Source organism: Dasypus novemcinctus, unplaced genomic scaffold (assembly GCF_030445035.2).
Source record: "Dasypus novemcinctus isolate mDasNov1 unplaced genomic scaffold, mDasNov1.1.hap2 scaffold_174, whole genome shotgun sequence".
NCBI lineage: Eukaryota > Metazoa > Chordata > Mammalia > Cingulata > Dasypodidae > Dasypus > Dasypus novemcinctus.
This window is the reverse complement of record NW_026688162.1, coordinates 144,009-164,798: the sequence shown is the minus strand read 5'-3', so window position 1 is coordinate 164,798 and position 20,790 is coordinate 144,009. Positions and strand designations below refer to the sequence as shown.

Below are 20,790 nucleotides of genomic sequence, written 5' to 3'. Positions count from 1 at the left end.
TCCCGAGGGGGGGGCGTCGAGCCTGATCGGGCCCAAAGGGGGGCGGTGGTCGTGCCTGATCGGGCCCCAAGGGGGGCGGGGGGTCGTGCCTGATCGGGCCCCAAGGGGGTGGGGGTCGAGCCTGATCGGGCCTCAAGTGGGGGGGGTCGTGCCTGATCGGGTCCCGAGGGGGGGGTCGAGCCTGATCGGGCCCCAAGTGGGGGGGTCGAGCCTGATCGGGGCTCAAGTGGGGGGGGGTCGTGCCTGATCGGGTCCCGAGGGGGGGGTCGAGCCTGATCGGGCCCCAAGGGGGGCGGGGGTCGAGCCTGACCGGGCCCCAAGGGGGGCGGTGGTCGTGCCTGACCGGGCCCCAAGGGGGGCGGGGGTCGTGCCTGATCGGGCCCCAAGGGGGGCGGGGGTCGTGCCTGATCGGGCCCCAAGGGGGGGCGGGGGTCCTGCCTGATCGGGTCCCGAGGGGTGGGGGTCGAGCCTGATCGGGGCTCAAGTGGGGGGGGTCGTGCCTGATCGGGTCCCGAGGGGGGGGGTCGAGCCTGATCGGGCCCCCAAGGGGGGCGGGGGTCGTGCCTGACCGGGCCCCAAGTGGGGGGGTCGTGCCTGACCGGGCCCCAAGGGGGTCCGGGCCGGGCGGGCTCCGTGGGGGCGGGTCCCCGAGTGGAGAGGGGCCCCGGGGGCCCGGCGGCGTGCGGGAGGCGCCTCCGGGGCGCTGCGCTCGCGCCTCCTCCCCCGCGGGGGGCGGTGCGGGGGGCGGGCCCGGCGGCGGGGGGGGGGGCGGGCCCGGCGGCCGCGGGCCGGGGGCCGGGGTGGGAGCGGGCGGGCGCGCCATGGAGCTGCTGTCGGCGCTGAGCCTGGGCGAGCTGGCGCTGAGCTTCTCGCGCGTACAGCTCTTCCCGGCCTTCGACCTCAGCTACTTCATCGTCTCCATCCTCTACCTCAAGTATGAGCCAGGTGAGCCCGGGCGGGGGGCGCCGAGGGGCCTGGGGGCGGGGGGGGGGGGTGCTGGCGAGGGGGAAGGGGCCAGCTGGTGGCGCGGGGGGAACCGGGCAGGCCCGGGGACTGGCTCTGGGTGGGGCTGGGGGGGCCCACGCGGGCGCCGCGATCGTGGGGAGAAGGGCCTGGGGGCGAGGGGAGAAGCCCCCCGGGCCTGGCCGCTGGGGGAGGGAAGGCATCCGCAGGCTGCGGGTGGGAGGGGAAGGTGGAGGGGGGGGGGAACAGGTGCTGGCGAGGGAGGGAGGCGCGGCCCCCCCCAGCCGTGACCTCCCCCCCCTTGCCCTTGGCAGCCCGGCTGGGTGGCTATATAAGGACCCGCCCGTTGGGGGCCGAGATCCCGCTGGGAAAAGTGACACCCGCTGCTTCTCCTGGGCCCGGGCCCCCCTGGTGCCCTCCACCTCCCCAGATCACCCTGCCCCCCCCCCCCCCGGGGGGTCAGCCTTCTCCTGCAACCCCAGAGTCCCCCCTGCGGCTGGGGCACTGCAGAAGGGAAGCCCCTGCACCTTGAATTTTTAAAATCGTTTTTGGGATGAGAATGCATGGCCTCCTTAGGCTGTGCTATTTTTGTACAAGGATCACAGGCAGCAGGGCCTTGCCTGGTATAAATACCTCCCAGCATTTCCCTGTTTGGGGCACAGTTGCACACTACATGGAGAATAGAATTTCATTTTAGGAAAAAAGATCGAACCATCCCCCCCAAAAAAACTCTGGGACCTCCCTCTCGCTTGGGTGTCAAGGACTTGTACATTCTCTTCTCAGAATGGAAAAGCTCTGCAGTCTTGCAGATGATACAAATAGGGGCTCTTGTTTATTTTTTAAAAAGAAATCAAACCAGAGGAACAGAAAGGGAAAAAAAAAAAAATTACGGCGAGCATCGTGCCGGGCGCTTTCCCTCCCCTGGATGCGTTTGTACCCAGGTCCTGATGGATACAAATGCAAATCCGATCATGCCCTCCTCGTGCAGTGTTTTGTCTTATTTTTTACCTGCAGGAACTGATTTCTTTAAAAAGTCCTTCCCACCTGGAGGACATTGTGTTCAGGGAAGCAAGGCAGGCACCAAAGGACAAATACGGGGCCACTGCATTACTCTGATCGTTGTGTAACGTGTTGTACGATTCAAAAAAACATTTATAGGTGTCCAGTAAAAAAAAAAAAAAAAAAAAAAAGCTATTCCAGGCAGCAGTCCAAGCCAAATCAACTTGGCCCCTGGACTGTCTTGGAGTGAACTTGGAATTGACTGTCCTGGGTGGGAAAGGATTGCCAGTGGCTCAGACCCCCCAGCCCGGCGGAAAAGCCCCCAAATGGGGAGGGCTGAAGCCCCAAGCTGTCAAACCAGGTGTCCCAATCTGGATCTCCTGCAGAAGCAAGATCAGCTGAGGCTGGAGTGCCCAAAAGTGTGCATTTCAGTGCTGCTCAACCTTGGCTGCACCCACGCAGCTCCCCGCCCCGGCCCACTCCCCTGCACAGGGGCCACCCCCTGCGAATATCCGAGGGCGACTCCCAGTCTTTGCACATCCTTCAAACTCCGCATTGGAAACCAGCACCCGGTCCAGCTCCGGCTCCTCCATTTATAACCGGGGAAACCGAGGCACAGCAAGGTCAAACCCGCCATCGGCCTGCGGGCCCCCGGCTGGTAGATGGCATCAGGATTCGAACCCGGCCCTGCCTGCCCCCCAAGATCCCGAGAGCCCAGCCGGGTATTTCCTAGCCCTCAGTTTTACCCTGTTCATCTGTAAAATGGGCTCATGGGCAAAATAATCTTGGCCGCCCCCTGCTGGTCATTGTGGAGCCACGGTCTCAAGGGGGGAGAGGCTGAGACACCCTTGAGGGCTGCTAACTCTCACTCTGAAGGCCGTGGGGGCTCGTGGTACCTGGGCTACAGGTGTGCTCTGAGCAGCGCAACTTCCTGCATTAGCCCTGCCCAGGTCCCCCCCAGAGCTGCAGGTTCACACTCTGCTTTCCAGCAGGACCCCCCCGGGGTGACTCAAGCTCCAGGAAGCTTCAGAACCCCTGGAATAAAAGGAGAGGGGTGCTGCTTATTAAACCCGGAGCTCCTTAGGGACCCCCCGGTGCCCCTGCACCCCCCGGGCAGGGGACAAAGGAAGGAAGCCCTGGCTGTCAGCCGCATCCTTGAAAGAATAAATGAATGAACGAACATGGTTCCCACACATGGTTGCAAACGAAGATCTCGCGGGGCGCTCTTAAAAACCGTGAAGTCAGGCCACCTGTTAAAAGAAGAGCCTCGGGGCGGGGGTATTTTTAAAACTCCCCCCAGCGAGAAAAACCAGCCGTCTACACCTGCTTCCCTAACCCAGGCGCTACGGATGCCAGGATTCAGGCCTTCTCTGTGGCGCGGCTTGCCCCGGCCACCCCCCCACCCCCAGCGGTGACCACCAGAAAAAGTCCCCAGGTGTCACAAACTGTCCCCAGCCCAGCTGCGAGCCCCCCCACCCCAGTCGAGAGGAAGAAGAGACGAATTCCCTTCTAATGCGTTTTGCTCGCCGTTTGCTCCGCGCCGATGAGTCACGGGAGGAACTTGGCAAGCCCCGGCCAGGTGTGACAAGGACATCAGCCTGAACAGGGAAGGGGCGTCCTCCAGCTCTCCCGGCGAGTTGGCCGCACGCCTGGGGGTGACAGCCCGTCTCTCCGGCTTCCTGGAGCCACCCAAGGACCAGCTAGAGGGACCAAGAAGGAGTCTGTTGGCTCTTCACCTGTGGCCACGGTAGAATCCTCGTTTCCCTTTCCTTCCGGGGCGGCTGGGAGGCTGTGGACGCTGACAAGGAGCGCGACGCACGGCCGCTGCGCGCCGTCGCCGAAACAGTAGGCCGGGAAACTGAGGCCGGGCAGGCGGAGAGGCCCAGGGACAGAGCCAGGCCTCAGTCCCCGCCGTGGTCCCCTGAGGACACGGACCTGGGAAAGAACTCAAGCCCGGGGGGTTATTTTTAGATGGAGGGGTATCCATTTCTGCAAAACAGGGGCTCCTCGCGGGACTGGAAGTGCAGCTGCTCTGAGGATTAACTCCCTGCCTGGCACATCTTAAACAGAAGCGGAAGGGCTGCTCGGCTGCAGCCTTTCAGGAGCCGGGTGACTTTGGAGATCTGGGACAACCTTGAGCGTGTAAATCCAGGCTGACCTTGGAGGGGGAAACCTTCCACTCCAACCGTTGTTAGGAGCTGAGCACAAAAAGGGCCCAGGGCCCCCACCCGCCGGAGAGGCGAAGGGACTTGGCGAGAAACGGTTTGTCCCAACTCACGTGGTTGGCAGGGGCCATGAAGGGAGAGCAAGTGCGGTAATGTCTTAAATTTTACTGCGGCGATAATACAGAACAGAAAATTTCCCATTTTAACCCTTCCAAAGTAGACCGTCCGGTGGCACTAATTACGCTAAACCTCAGCGTGTCGCAGCCGTCACCTCCCTCCGTTACCGGAACTTTTTTTTTCCCCTGTGACCAAAATTTTGTCGTCACCTCGAACGGAAGCCCGGGACCCGTTTAGCAGGAATTCCCCATTTACCCTCCCCCGGCCCCTCGTCATCTCAGCGCTCCTTGCTGGCTCTCCAAATCTGCCAGTCCTAGATCTTTCCTCGAAGTGGAGCCGCACGTCTTGTGCCGGACTTAATGTCCCTGAGCAAGGTCCGTCTGTGTGACACATATGAACCCTTCATTCCATTTCATGACCAGATCACATGCCATCGCACGGACGCGCCACGTGTTGCTTCTCATCCGCTAGAGGACACTTGAGCCGCGTCCCCCTATCGCGGATAAAGCCAAGCCGAACGCGCCTGTACGAGCGTCTCTCTGCGTACCCTGTTTTGAATTTCTTCGGGTCTAGGAGCGGGATGGCCGTGTCGCATGGCCATTCTGTGTCTCACCCTTTGGGGAACCGCCACACCACTGCCCACAGCGGCTGCACCAGTTTCCGTTCCCACCAGCGCTGCCCCGAGTTCCGAGTTCCGTTTCTCCACGGCCGCGCCCGCACGTTTTCCAGGCGCCCTGCACCGCGTCCCTTCTTGGGTCTCGCCCTCCTTCCACATTCTCCCGTGTTCTTTGCTTTGCTTGTTCTTCACCGCCTTCTCCCCTAGGAAATCCCGCCCACCATGCAGATGTCAGCTTGGACGTTGCTTTCGAAAAGGTGCCTCACCTCCTGAGCACGGAGTTAGACCCTCAGAGCACCGTGTGCCTCTCCTTCATGTGATTTGACCGTTGTCTCTGGAATTGTCGGGTGCACGCGGCGTCCCTTCCAGACTGAACCCCGCAGAGGCCGTGACGGAACCAGCTTCCGTGCCTTGCCGAGGCCCTGGCCCTCCACGGGTGCTCCAAAGAATTCCTCGAGCCCTTGGGTGACCTTGGGCAAGCCACCTGCCCTTGAGGAAACCTGGTCTCCTCCTCCGTCCAGCTATCAGCATCTAGGGGCGCTGTAACAAATGACCATCCACCGGGTGGGGCTTGAAACAGGAGAAATGAGTTCTCTCACCATTCTGGAGTCCAGACGTCCAAAATTTCAGGGTGCCGGCAGGGTCAGTGCCTCCTGGAAACTTTCTCCCTTTCTCCCACCCCCTGGTGATGGCTGGCGGTCCTCGGCTCGTAGATGGCTCGTTCTGCCCTCTGCCTCCGCGTCTCGTGGCCGTCAGTCGCTGGACCTACGGCGTCCTCTTTTCTAAGGACACTTCCGTGGAGTTTAGGACCCACCTAAATCCCACCCAGAGACCCTGTGGCTGATTGCCTCCGCAGAGACCCTTGTTCCAAGCAAGGTCACGTGGACATGAACTTGGGGGGGGTATGCTACCCAACCTGCTTGGGACGGGGCCACGTGACGCTCGGGGCCTGAGGTCTAACGGCCGAAGCAGGCATTCCTGGGTGGGCATGGGGAGCGAGGCAAGGGAAGGCTGCCTGGGGTGAACCCTTAAGAGTGGGGAGATGGTCCCCAAGTGGCCGGCACGGCAGCCCATTCTCAGGAGATGGTCGGCCAGGAGGGACGCTCCGTCGGACTCGTTCAGCGCCGTCAACCCAGGACCCGGCGCGGTGGACGTTCGTGTCGAGCTCTTCTACTCACGACTGGGGCTTGACCAGCTTCTCTGTGTCCGACACGAACACAAGGTGGCGGTTCCTGCCTCGCGGGAGAATTCCGTTCAAATCAGAGTCGAGGGGACCGATGGTGTATGCGCGCGGCCACGTAAATACCTTCCCGTATAGGACGTGGCACGGTGTGTTAGTCAACCAGAGGGGCGCTGGTGCAAAACACCAGAAGCTGGTTGGTTTTCGTAAAGGGTATTTATTTGGGGTAGGAGCTCACAGATATCAGGCCATAAGGCATAAGTGACTTCCCTCACCAAAGTCTATTTCCACGTGTGGGAGCAGGATGGTGGCCGACGCCTGCGAGGGTTCAGGCTTCCTGGGTCCCTCCTTCCAGGTCTTGCTTCTCTCTGTGTTCGGGATTCCTCTCTTCCCAGGGCTTGCTTCCTTCTGGGCTCAGGGTTCCTCTCTTCCCAGCACTTGCTTCTCTTTCCTCTGTGAGCTGACTTCCCGGGGCTCCAGCTTAAGACGCCAGCATGAAACTCCAACATCAAAACTCCAGCGTCAAAAGCCCTCAACTCTGTCCTTTGCCTTTTATCTGTGAGCCCCCACCCACCAAGGGGCGGGGACTCAACGCCTTAATGACGTGGCCCGATCAAAGCCCTAATCCTAACTTAATCACACCCAGGTATGGACCAGATTACAAACATAATCTAATACCTATTTTTGGAATCCATAACCATATCGAACTGCTACACACAGAGAAGCCAAATGTTAGCATCTGGCCAAAGGGGTGCTGATGCAAAGTACGAGAACTCTGTTGGCTTTTACAGAGGGTGTTTATTTGGGGTATGAAGCTCACAAGGCCCCAAAGTGTCCACCGCAAGGTACCATAAGAGGTACTTTCTCACCCAGTGTCTGTTGCCACATAAGACGGCGGGCGATGTTTGCGTGGATTCAGCCTTCCTCATTTTCTTTCTTTTTTTTTTTTTTTTAAAGATTTATTTTTTATTTACTTAATTCCCCTCCCCTCCCCCGGTTGTCTGTTTTCTGTGTCTGTTTGCTGCGTCTTGTTTCTCTGTCCGCTTCTGTTGTCGTCAGCGGCACGGGAAGTGTGGGTGGCGCCATTCCTCGGCAGGCTGCTCCCTCCTTCACGCTGGGCGGCTCTCCTTACGAGTGCACTCCTTGCGCGTGGGGCTCCCCTACGCGGGGGACACCCCTGTGTAGCAGGGCACTCCTTGCGCGCATCAGCACTGCTCATGGGCCAGCTCCACACGGGTCAAGGAGGCCCGGGGTTTGAACCGCGGACCTCCCATGTGGTAGACGGACGCCCTAACCACTGGGCCAAAGTCCGTTTCCCCCTCATTTTCTTAAGGCTCCGTGGTCCCAGCTGCTTCTGATCTCAGCTATAGGCTGGCGGAGGGCTCGTCTCTCTTCCTGGGGCCTCAGGATCCTCTTCCACATTTATGGCGCTTTCTCTCTTTTCTCGCGTATCTGCTGCCTCTGTGTTCTTGACTGAGCGTCTGTTTATACAGCCCACCAAGGGGGCAGGGCCTCAGTGCTGCACGTCCTAATGAAGTGGTCGCACCAAAGCCCTAACCCTAACCCTAACCCAAAAGCATCTCAGCTGAACCTGATACCGTCAGAGGGTATCACGTCCAGAGGAACAGGCCAGTTTACAAACATGATCCCTCTTTTTGGAATTCATGCATAATCTCAAACTGCCACAGTAACTTAGAGACAAAAGCCATCCAGTCTCTAGAATGACGGTGGCACTTGCCAAAAACTTCCAAGCTCTTTTCCTTGGATTAGCCTTTGGATTAATAAGAGTGCCGGTTTTGTAAGCTCATCATTTCACGTCTCCATTGAGTGGGGTTCTCATTTTTATACAATGAAGTTGTGTGAGGGCATTCCTTGACATCAGCTGTCATGTCTCATTCACGGTGATGAGAGCAGAATAGTGGACCTTACAACTTGATCCTAAGGCTCCTTTCTGGTGGGGAAAGAACGAATCAAATAAAATAAAGCACCATACTCAGGGAAAGACCCAGCTTCAGGCACTGGGGTGTAGCTTTAGAAGATTAGGACAGTATCGGCATAGGGGTATAATTTAATTATCTTTTAAAAATTAAGAAGACTTTAACTAGGTAATACAAAGTGTAAGAGTTTGATTCATACACACTAATCCTCTAGTCATGTTGTGTTTTTGTAAACTTACTTTTTTAAGAAAAAAAATGTAAGTGGAGCAGGTGTAGCTCAGCAGCTGAGCACACACTTCACGTGTACAAGGTCCTGGGTTCAATCCCAGGCCCTCCTAAAATAAATTTAAGTAAACTTTATTTCAGCTTCAAAAAATAAAATAACAGACAAAAGGCAGCTTAACAAATTATGGAAGTATTACTTTAAAAATTCTGTCCAGGCACATTTATCCCATTTAACCCTAAAAAGAATTGTTTCTCCGTTGTTCAGAAAGATACGTAAATGAGCACAGATTGGTTAAGTGACACGACCAAGGTCTCTTTGTTATGAAGAAAATGAAAAAAAAATGCTTGTTCATATTCATATCTAATAAAACTAAATCCCCTATTATTTTCTCACCTTTAGCATTGATATAGTACCTCTTTGCCTTTGCTACAAAAATATTACAATATTACCGTTAACTATATTCTCTAAGTTACAATAGTTGCATTTTTCCATGTATCACCATATTCTTAACACCTTGCAATAGCCTGAGAAACAGCCTTTTTTTTTTTTTTTTTTGATTTTGAGAAGGAAAAATGGTTTATTGACGGCCGGCCGGACTTGGGAGCTTTCTGTTTCAATCCCGAGCCTTATATTTATATTATATGAGACTTTTCATATAATATAAGTATGATATCATATATCATACTTATATTATATAAGCCTTATATTAATTATAATTATATGATACTTTTTATCTTATATTATATGATACTTTTTATCTTGAAAGAGTTTAAGACACACAAGAAGTTGCAAAAATTTTACAGGGTGTTCCCGGGTACCCTTCCCCCACTTCCCCAGATGACAACACCTTACATAACCACAGCTTGTTTTTTTTTTTTCTTAACTTTTTATTTTGAAATAATTTCAAACTTACAGGCTAGTTGCAAAAATACTCCAAACCCATATAGAGAACTCCAACATACCCCTACCTGGATTCCCAGATCCACCAATCTTTTGATATTTTGCCACATTTGCCATATGATTCCTTCTTTCTGTGTCTGTATCTAGATTATCTCTCCCTTCATCCACCCATCTATTCAATTTTCTATCTCACCTACTTATCTCCATCCATCCATCCGTTGATCATCTATCCATCATCCATCCATCATTTCTGTATTATGTGTCTATGTACCTACCTACCATCTATCCACCCACCCATTCATCCATCCCTCCATCCATCCATCCGTTGATCATCTACCCATCATCCATCCATCGTATTATGTATCTATGTACCTACCTGCCATCTATCCATCCATCCATCCATCCATCCATCCGTCATCTATCTACCCATCATCCATCCATTGTTTATGTATTATATATCTTTGTACCTACCTACCATCTATCCATCCATCCATCCATCCATCCATCATCTATGTATTATGTATCTATGTATCTACCTGCCCACCCATCCATCCATCTATCCACCATCTATCTATAGATCTGTCTATACCATAGCTCATTATTAGAGTCAGGAAACTGACAGTGAAACAACACTATTATCTCAACTACAGACCTTTATTCCACAGTTTTTACATGCACTTTTCTTTTGGGTACAGTTCTATGAAACTGTATCACATGTAGATTCAAGTTACCACCACCACAGGTATGGCATAGAACGTTCCGTCACCACAAAGCAACGCCCTCCTGCCGTCTTCTCTAGTTAGACCCTCATCCTACCCCTAATCCCTCACCAACCCCTGATCTGTTCACCCTATAATTCCATCACCAGGAGAATGTGACGTGAGTCTGTGACCTTCTGTGATTGGCTGTTTTCACTCCATCATGCCCTCAAGGACCTTCTGTGATTGGCCACTGTCACTCCATCATGCCCTCGAGGGCCTTCTGTGATTGGCTATTTTCACTCCCATCGTTCCCTCAAGAACCTCCTGTGACTGGCTGTTTTCACTCCCATCATGCCCTTAAATACCTGTGATTGGCTGTTTTCACTCCATCATGCCCTCAAGGACCTTCCGTGATTGGCCATTGTCACTCCATCATGCCCTTGAGGACCTTCTGTGATTGGCTGTTTTCACTTCCGTCATGGCCTCAAGGACCTTCTGTGATTGGCCATTGCCACTCCATCATACCCTTGAGGACCTTCTGTGATTGGCTGTTTTCGCTTCCGTCATGGCCTCAAGGACCTTCTGTGATTGGCCATTGCCACTCCATCATACCCTTGAGGACCTTCTGTGATTGGCTGTTTTCGCTTCCGTCATGGCCTCAAGGACCTTCTGTGATTGGCCATTGCCACTCCATCATACCCTTGAGGACCTTCTGTGATTGGCTGTTTTCACTCCCATCATTCCCTCAAGAACCTTCTGTGACTGGCTGTTTTCACTCCCATCATGTCCTTAAAGACCCGTGATTGGCTGTTTTCACTTCCATCGTGGCCTCCACGTTGTTGCTTTTGATTGCTGGGTAGTTTCCATGGTTTCCAGGGGATGGACCACAGTTTGCTTATCCAGTCACCTCTTTTTTTTCTTTTTGACCATAATCTCAAGATTTTATTGTCAAAACAGAAGACAAAGCTTAGAACTGGATCACTTGGCCCTTTCCCTTCTTGTCTTCCAAGTGTTTGCATCTCTTAATAGCCAACATCCTCTTAGATCTGCAATTGGGCTCCACGCATTCAAGCCTCAGCACAATCTTTTTTGTAGTTTTAGCTTTTTTTCCAGAAAATTGGCTCAGCCAGCCCACCATAGCCTCTCTGCTTCCTGTCATAACGATGCTTTTCCTGGGCATGAAAAGAACCCCTGCCCTTCTGTACTGTGCCGCTTTGTGGGGCCGGCGCTGGCCGCACTTCTTACAGGAAGTCCGGCGGGTTTTGGGAAGCTCCGCCACGTCTGCATGGGTGCTATCAGCACGAAAACCGGAAGGACCTTTGGGCTGTTTACAAATAAAGTTGCTATGAACATTTGCGAACAGGCTCTTGTGTGAACGTCATCTCCCCCTTCTCCAAACAAAATCTGGTGCAGAACTCTGCGATGAATCAGAGAAAGCAGATGTGTTCTGTTTGAAACAGAGTGGGGGGCCAGAACATAACCCGTCTGCGGTGGCTTGGAGCTGCGCACCCCGGAAAAGCGGGCTGTCCCCCTGAATGCCTCCCTGTGGGTGGGAACTCACTGTAAATCGGACCTTTCGATGAGGTTGGCTTCAGCTGCGGTGCGGCCCCGCTGAATCAGGATGAGTCTTTGTTCTGTAACTGGAGGCCTTATGGAGAAGGCCACAGAGAAAGAAGCCAAGAGAAGCTAGAAGCTGGAAGAGAAAGGAGAGGACTTTGGCGTGTAATGGAAAAACCAAGGAACGAATGCGCAATCGTCCAGGAGAAAGCTGACACGTCGATTTTGGAGTTCCCTCAAAACCATGAGCCAATACCGCCCCGTCTTTCAAACCAACCTGTTGTATGGTACTTGTCTTAGCAGGAGGGAAACTAAAACACCACCGGTCTCTCCTTTACCCCCGCAGACCATCGGGATTGCCAGGAACGTGGTTTGGAAATTACTGTCTGCAGGTACTCTATCAGTTTCCTGAAGGTCCTGCACAAATGGCCGCCGATGGCGCAGCTAAAAACCACAGAAATGTATTTGCTCACAGTTCTGGGAACCAGAGGTCAGCAGGGCCACAGTCCCTGCAAAGCAGTTACAGGAGGATCCTTCATCACCTCTACCAGCTTCTGACGTCACCCGGTCCTTGGCAGTCTCAGCCTCTGGCGTCACGTGGCCGTCTCCTCGGTGTGTGTCTCCCCTGCCTCTCTGCCCACGTTTCTCTTTTCTTATAAGGTCCACCCTAATCCAGTATGACCTTGTCTTCCCTGGGTAACATCTGCAAAGACCCTGTTTCCAAATAAAGCCACATTCTGAGGTTCCAGGTGAGCGTGAATTTTTAAAAATAACAATTCAGTGAAAACTTATACATCAGTTGATGTTGCCGTAAGTTTTACTGGTTTAAAGCAATTTTTGTAGGGAGTGGTTGTAGCTCAAGTCACCTGCTTTCCATGTATAAGGTCCCAGGTTCGATCCCCAGGACCTCCAACAAACAAACAAAAAAGAAACAACTCTCAGGAAGTGGATATGGCTTAAGCAATTTGAACTCTTCCTGCCACATGGGAGGCCCCAGGTTCAGTTCCCAGTGCCTCCTGGAGAAGACGAGCAGGACAGCAAGCTAGCACAACGAGCTGGCTTGGTGAGCTGACGCAACAAGGAGACACAAAGAGGAAACACAATGAGAGACACAACAAAGGGAGCGGAGGTGGCTCAAGCAACTGAGTGCTTCTCACCCACATGGGAGGTCCCAGGTTCGGTTCCCGGTGCCTCCGAAAGAGAAGACAAGCAGACAGAACACACAGCGAATGGACACAGAGAGCAGACAGCAAGTGCAAGCAACGAGGAGGAGGAATAAAAAGAAAACTCTCATTGGGGAGCAAATATAGCTCAAGTGGTTGATTGCCTGCTTCCCAGGGTTCAATCCCTGGTACCTCCTAAAAAAAATTTTTTGTAACTGCAAAGGAATAAGCTGAAACATAGAAAATAAAATATTTGCCAGTCCATTATCTACATTTTCTTCACCTTGGGCATGAGCCCATCCCCTTGTCTGCAGGACATTGGGACACTGGCCGTCACTCCTTTTGCTCTGTGTGGTTTGCAATTTACTGCCTTAAGAATCAACCGGGAACATTTAAAAATCCAAAATCCAGACCACTCACTGAGCATCTTCTTTCAGGAGTGGACCTCTTGTTTCTCTTTGCTAAGTAAGGCCACGCTTTTGTAATCTGTTTGCCTTGAGTTTGTAAGACTAGTTCATCTAGTATCGTTTATTAGCTTATTGTAGCCTCATCTAGTATCATTTATTAGCCTGTTATATCCTCAGCTGCAGAAACTGAAATGAGTTGCTTTTTTTCCCCCTTTATTTTCCTTTTGCTTTGGAATCAAGTACCAAGGGCGATGATAGGGTCAAGTCCGCAGGGCCGTGGAAACCCAGAGGTCGTAGTGACTGGCTCTGCCGAGCACGGAAGCCTTCCTGGAAGAGGCTGCCCTTGGCCTTCTCTGCTTCTGTGTCCCTGCACCTCCCATGCCAGCATCTTGGAAATCCCCCTCTACCTTCCCACCCCTAGAGTCTTCCTGTTTGCATAATTCTTCTGGGGACCTTGGGCAGTGGCGTCAGCCTGAGGCTGGAGTACCGACTTCGGTATGTTCCCAGCCGCACGTCGGTCCGTCTCACCAAACCTCGGTCTCCTCGCGGGGATAATAAGACCCTTGGGATGGTAATAGTCCTCACTTGGCCAAGACTGCTGATGAGAACCCAGTGGTCCTTCCCATGAATGCCTCTCCATGTGTCTGGAACCCAGGAGTGCTGGCATCACCGTCGCCCTCTCTGAGCTCAGAGGAAAGAGCCCCGATCGAGCTCTGCCTTTCTGCCCGTGTGACACTGGCCGTAGGCACAGACCCTCTGGGTTTGGTCTCTTCATCAGAAATGGGCAAGACCGCACGGCCCTGGGCGGGTGCTCTGACGAGGGCAGGGGGCCACGGCACGTGCCCGGCACCCAGTGGCAGCAAACGCTCCTGTGGCCCCCCCCCCAGGAGCTGTCGAGCTGTCCCGGCGCCACCCCGTGGCCTCCTGGCTGTGTGCCATGCTGCACTGCTTCGGGAGTTACATCCTGGCGGACCTTCTCCTGGGAGAGCCCGTGATCGACTACTTCAGCAACAACTCCAGCATCCTGCTGGCCTCGGCCGTGTGGTAAGCCGTCGTCGGGCGTGGGAGAGCGGAGCCCCCGGGGTAGGGGGTTTGGGACCACCAGCAGCTCAGGTATCAAGGAGGTGGGAGTAAACAGGACCCAGCACAGCCCCCACGATGGCCCCGACCAGCCCTCTCCACACCCCGAGCCCGGCACATTGAGGAGGGGGGCTCTGGGCACAGCCTCGCCTCCCAGGGCCCCCCGCGGTTTGCTGCTGCCCGCCCGACGATAGGCATCCTCTCTCCGAAGGTACTTGATCTTCTTCTGCCCCATGGACCTTTTCTACAAGTGCGTCTGCTTCCTGCCCGTGAAGCTCATCTTCGTGGCCATGAAAGAGGTGGTGAGGGTCCGCAAGATCGCGGTGGGCATCCACCATGCGCATCACCACTACCACCACGGGTGGTTCGTCATGATCGCGACCGGCTGGGTCAAAGGTAACTGGGACGACGACGACGACGAGGAGCTTGGCTGTCGTCTCCGGGGCAGGGTTTCTCAGCCTCAGCGCCACTGAGATTTGAGGCCAGGTCGTGCTCGATGGTGGAGCCAGACAAGCACCTGTGCACCGCAGGAGGCTTAGCAGCTTCCCTGCCCCCGGTCCACTAGATGCCACTGCTTCTTCCAGAGGAGAAAACCAAAAACGGCTCCAGTTTCCCAAGGGCTGAACCACACACGATAAACACAGCTGCCCCGAAGCTGTAACCATAGAGCGCTACAATAATAAACATATATGCACCAAATAACAGGGCACCAAAATACTAACAGACATAAAGGGAAAAATAGACAATGTAGCAAGGATAGTTGAAGAGGCAGACCAAAGGGGTAATAGGAAGAGAAGGGATGTCCACAAGGGTCCCAGAAAGCCACTGGGCAACTCATCCCTGCTTCCCGTGGTCTACAAGGACAGGCAAAGTGCCAGAGCCTGGAATCGCCCCTCACTGAGCCACGGTGTCCCTCCAGACTAGAACACGGCTTCTCACACGTGGCAAAAATCACCCCTTCAGTGGGGAAATCATGCCGTGCACTGTGGGACACTCAGCCGCGTCCTCGGCCTTGGCCCACCAGATGCCAGCACCCTCCACCCAGTCGAGACAACTAAGAATGTCTCTAACATTGCCGAGTGTCCCTTGGGGGACGGAATCACGTCCAGATGAGAACTCCCGCTCCCTGGAACTTATCGGGCACCACGTGTCCCTCCAGGGTGGACGGTGAGGACCGAGGTAGGGATCCGAGCCTCCTTGTCAGCCTTCTCTGGGCCTCAGTTTCCCCACCCGCCACCCCAGGCTCCCTGTCCCTCTGGGGAAAGGCTCCGGGGGGGCGGTTCGACTGTCTCCTTGGGAATCCGGCCAAGAGACAGAGCGGGGAGCGGGGAGTGGCAGATTCACCCGGTAGCGCCCTTTCCCGCAGGCTCTGGCGTGGCGCTCATGTCCAACTTCGAGCAGCTGCTCCGGGGAGTCTGGAAGCCCGACTCCAACGAGGTCCTGCACATGTCCTTGTGAGTACCTCGCCCTCCCTCCCTCCCGTACCTCCTGGGTCCCCCGCGCCTGAAACTGCCAGACACCTGCAGAGGCTGCAACCCCTGGCCCTGCCCTCCAGGAGCTGCCGGGGGTGGGAAAGACCACCACTGGGGGAGCCCGGGGGGGAGGCAGGGCTGCGGGGCAGAGGCGACATCCGATCTGGGTTTTGAAGTATGAGCCGAGAGGAAACTCTGCAGTGTTGAGTACCAAAAAAAAAAAAAAAAAAAAAAAAAGCAGAGGTAGGACCCAGTTTGCCAGGGCCATGGTGGGGAGCATGGGGTGGGCTGAGTGGGGACCCCCCCATCCAGACCCCAAATCGATTGCATGTAGTCGAGTGCATTTTTTTCTAAAACTTATTGTGGTGGTATACATTCAACTCACAATTTCCCATTCTGATACTTTCTTTTAAAGATTTATTTATTTCTCTCCCCTCTCCACCACCCCGGTTGTCTGTTCTCTGTGTCTATTTGCTGTGTCATCTTTGTCTGCTTCTGTTGTTGTCAGCGGTATGGGAATCTGTGTTTCTTTTTGTTGCGTCATCTTGCTGTGTCAGCTCTCCGTGTGTGCGGCGCCATTCCTGGGCAGGCTGCACTTTCTTTCGCGCTGGGCGGCTCTCCTTATGGGGCGCACTCCTTGCGCGTGGGGCTCCCCTACGCGGGGGACACCCCTGCGTGGCAGGGCACTTCTTGCGCGCATCAGCACGCGCGTGGGCCAGCTGCACACGGGTCAAGGAGGCCCGGGGTTTGAACCACAGGCCTCCCATGTTGTAGACGGACGCCCTAAACACTGGACCAAGTCCGCTGCCCATTCTGACACTTCTAAGTATAGAAATCTGTACCATTGCTTACATTCATGATATTGTGCTGCATCTCGACCATCTGTGACCCAAACTTTTCCATCGCCCCAGATGGAAAACTCTGCACCCCTGAAGCAATAACTGTCCTTTCTCTGGTAACCTGTAGTGCGCTTTTTTTCTCTTTGAATTTATCCATCCCGGATAGTTCCTGTAAGTGGCATCATACACTTGTCCTTTTGTGTCTTAGCCTAATGCATTTTTTTATCCCTCACCCCCTTTGTTTGCGCTTGCTGACTGCTTTCTGTGTCTGTTCATTGTGTGCTCGTCTTCTTTTTAGGAGGCACCGGGGACCAAACCCAGGACCTCCCATGTGGGAGGGAGGCGCCCAACCACCTGAGCCACCTCCAGTCCTTGTTTGTGTCTCTCATTGTGTTGCCTGGCTGTGTCTCTTTGTTGCATCAGCTCTCCATGCCATCCTGTTGTGTCAGCTCGCCATCTTGCTCATCTCCTTTAGGAGGCACGGGGAAGCGAACCCAGCACCTCCCATGTGGTAGGTAGGTGCCCAATTTCCTGAGCCACATCTAGCCTGACGCATTTTTTAAAAAGATTTATTTATTTATTTATTTCTCTCCCCTTCCCTCCTACCCTCCCGCCCCGGTCGTCTGTTCTCTGTGTCTATTTGCTGCGTCTTCTTCTTTGTCTGCTTCCGTTGTTGTCGGCAGCATGGGAATCAGTGTCTCTTTTTGTTGCGTCATCTTGCTGTGTCAGCTCTCCGTGTGTGCGGCACCATTCCTGGGCAGGCTGCACTTTCTTTCGCACTGGGCGGCTCTCCTTACGGGGCGCACTCCTTGCACGTGGGGCTCCCCTACGCGGGGGACACCCCTGCGTGGCACGGCACTCCTTGCGCGCATCAGCACTGCGCATGGGCCAGCTGCACACGGGTCAAGGAGGCCTGGGGTTTGAACCCTGGACCTCCCATGTGGTAGGCAGACGCCCTCACCACTGGGCCACGTCCGCTTCCCCTAATGCATTTTTAATGACCCCCCCCTTGTGGCTTTTTACTTGCTCTCTTCTCTCTGTGTCCATTCTCTGTGCACGCTTCTATGTCTGTATTTTTAATTTTTTTTTTTAAAAGATTTATTTATTTATTTAATTCCCCCCCCTCCCCTGGTTGTCTGTTCTTGGTGTCTATTTGCTGCGTCTTGTTGCTTTGTCCGCTTCTGTTGTCGTCAGCGGCATGGGAAGTGTGGGCGGCGCCATTCCTCGGCAGGCTCCTCTTTCTTTTCGCGCTGGGCGGCTTTCCTCACGGGTGCACTCCTTGCGCGTGGGGCTCCCCCACGCGGGGGACACCCTTGCGTGGCACGGCACTCCTTGCGCGCATCAGCACTGCGCATGGCCAGCTCCACACGGGTCAAGGAGGCCCGGGGTTTGAACCGCGGACCTCCCATATGGTAGACGGACGCCCTAACCACTGGGCCAAAGTCCGTTTCCCAGTATTTTTAATTTTTTTAATTTATCCCCCCCTTGTGGCTTACTTGTTGTCTGCTCTCTCTGTCCATTCGCTGCACCCTGTTCTGCGTTTTTGCTCGTCTCCCTTTTTGTTGCATCACTTTGCTGAGTCAGCTCTCCGCGGTGCTTGCAGGCCAGTGGCGCTCCACGGCGTGCGGGCGAGCCCGCCTTCACCAGGAGGCCCCGGGACGCGAACCCAGGGCCTCCCGTATGGTAGGCGGGAGCCCAACTGATTGAGCCACAGCCGCTTCCCCTAATGCGTTTTTTAAAAGGCCTCAGAGGTTTGGGCTAGTCGAAAACAAGTTTTCCCAATATAAAATAAAATCCCCCTGTGCCCGTTAAAAGTACACTAGATCAAACGGTTCCTCAACGGTCAAACTGGGGAGCTGGGGTCAGGGAGGGACCCAGCCAAGGGTGGGGCGGGCAGAACACGGAGAGCCCGCGTCCCCCGCCCCCTCCCCCTGCTGGGACCATCCTCCATGCCCAGGGAGCGTTTAGACCTCAGACATCACCCGACGGGCAACTAAACTCCAGGCTTCATTTGGACGGCGCGAGATTTTCCACGAAGGTCCATTTTTCCGTTCCGGGATCCCGCATTGCGTCTGGCCCCCGTACAATTTTCAAAGACGTCAGCACGCTCGTTAAATATTTCCCCGTCCTGTACAACAAAGAGAGCCGGAGCCTTTAAACTGTAACAGAACTAGGAGGCTCACCCGTCTACCCACAAAAACCACCTCCCGTGTTAACGTTGCAGAAACGCAGCGTGCTTTTGTTTCCTCCCCAAGAGCAGAAATCCGTTCCCGCGCTCAGTTTACCTTTGAGGCGGCGGGGGCCTGAGTGGTCCCCGTCCCTTGCTGCAGGCAGGGAGGTGGCTTCCGCGCTCTAGTTCTGCCCCGTCGGAGGGGTGACAGGGTTAGGTGGGGTCATGGCCGGCCTGGCGCCCGGTGGCAGGTTGACCATCAAGTCCTTGCGCTGAGCCACGCCGCAGGGGCAGAGGTCAGGGGGCTGCGTCCTGCAATAAGATAAAATACTAAACACACATTCTGGGGGAAGCAGATGTGGCTCAACGGATAGAGCGTCCGCCTACCACACGGGAGGTCCGCGGTTCAAGCCCCGGGCCTCCTTGACCCGTGTGGAGCTGGTCCATGCGCAGTGCTGATGCGCGCAAGGAGTGCCGTGCCACGCAGGGGTGTCCCCGGCGTAGGGGAGCCCCACGTGCAAGGAGTGCACCCCGTAAGGAGAGCCGCCCAGCGTGAAAAGAAGTGCAGCCTGCCCAGGAATGGCGCCGCACACACGGAGAGCTGACACAGCGAGATGACGCAACAAAGAGAAACACAGATTCCTGGTGCTGCTGATAAGGATAGAAGCGGTCACAGAAGAACACGCAGCGAATGGACACAGAGAGCAGACAATGGGGAAGGGAAATTAAAAAAAAAAAATTTAAAAAACAAACAAAAAAACCACATTGTGGGAGCGGAGGTGGCTCAGGCGATTGGACACGTCTCTCCCACGAGGGAGGCCCTGGGTTTGGTTCCCGGAGCCTCCTCAAGAGAAGACGAGCAGACGGCAACCCCGAACAACAAAGTGGACGGGGGAATAAATAAATCTTTTAAAAATACACACACACACATTCTGCAGGAAAGAAAAGGCAAGTTCAGAAAAGCCCCCCGTGGGGGCGCCTGCCGTCCGAGGGCCCCCACGGGCCTCTCCCCCCCCCCCGTTTCCGTTTTCCAGCGTTTGGCTGGAAGGATCCCCAGAGCTCCGCCAAGCCGGTAAACCTGCGGCGACGGTTTATCACGGCGAAAAGACCCCGATTAAAATCGGCCAAGGGAGGAGGCGCCCGGGGCAGGGCCCGGGAGAGACCGGGTTCCAGCCCCCCGCCCCCTGCCGTCCTCCGCCAGGGGGGTCGTGGCCCAGCGCTCAGTTGTCACGCCGATGCGTGACAGCAGGTGCCAGGTATCGCCAGCCCGGGAAGCTCCGGGGCCCGGGGGTTTTCTTTTAGGGTGGACGAGCCCGCGGGCACAGTGGCCCACCTGGCCCCCTGGTCGACAGCCGTGCTCGCGTCGGGCAGGGTGTCGCGAGGGGGCAGGGGACGCCCGCCCCGTCTCCTCCGAGCCTCCCGGGGCGGGGTGGGGGGCAGGACCTGGGGGTCCCGGGGGGTAACGCGTGGCCGCTGCCTTGCAGCCCCACCAAGGCCAGCTTGTACGGCGCCGTGCTCTTCACCCTGCAGCAGACGCGCTGGCTGCCCGTGTCCAAGGCCAGCCTCATCTTCACCTTCACTCTCTTCATGGTGTCGTGCAAGGTGAGACCCCCCCCCGTGCCCCCCACCTGCCCCCCGAGGGCAGAGCGGGGGGCCGCCGGCCGGTCCAGGGGCGGCCGGGGGCTGGGGAGGGGCAGCGTCCCGGGCTCTTGGGACGGGGCGGGGGAGGGGGGCCGCCCCTGACCTTGGCCCTGCTGACCTGCGGGCCCCCCCCCCGCCCCCCCCGCAGGTGTTCCTGACGGCCACCCACTCCCACAGCTCCCCCTTCGACGTGCTGGAGGCCCACGTCTGCCCCGTGCTGTTCGGCACGGGCTGGGGGGCCGAGCACCCCCCACAACCACGGGGCCCCCGGCGCCGGCTCCCCGCACTCGCCCCCGCCGGGCAAGGCCAAGGACGAGCCCGGCGAAGGCGCGAGAAAAAAGAAGACCAAGAAGGCGGAGTAGGGGGCCCGCCCCCCCTCCCCCCACCTCGCCTCGACGTTTCCCCCCGGGGGGCCGAGGTGGGGGGGGGGGGCGCAGTGACACGCGGCGGGGCGCGCGGGAACGGGCTCCCCCCTTTGCTCTCTGGGGGCTCGCGGGGGGGCACCCGGGGTCCCGGCAGCGGCCCCGGCCGGCACCCCTGGCGGTGGTCTCTGTCCTCCCCCCACCCCAGCCCCCCAAAACGGCATCCCGGAAGAATTCCAGGCCGCGGGGAGATGCGTTCGTTGGTCCGAGCAGTCCCAGGACTTGCCGCGGGGGT

At 55.9% G+C, this 20,790-nt stretch overlaps 1 protein-coding gene across 1 annotated transcript; it reads left to right on the top strand.

Annotated features, from left to right (window-relative positions):
* Window positions 1-779: 779 nt before the first annotated feature.
* TMEM38A (transmembrane protein 38A) lies at window positions 780-20,555 on the top strand. The gene is given in 7 exon segments (XM_058292627.1): window positions 780-945; window positions 13,819-13,975; window positions 14,223-14,407; window positions 15,378-15,465; window positions 19,977-20,094; window positions 20,282-20,382; window positions 20,384-20,555. Coding segments are annotated over 7 exon segments (885 nt in total). The 5' UTR covers window positions 780-821; the 3' UTR covers window positions 20,496-20,555.
* The last annotated feature ends 235 nt before the right edge of the window (window positions 20,556-20,790 follow it).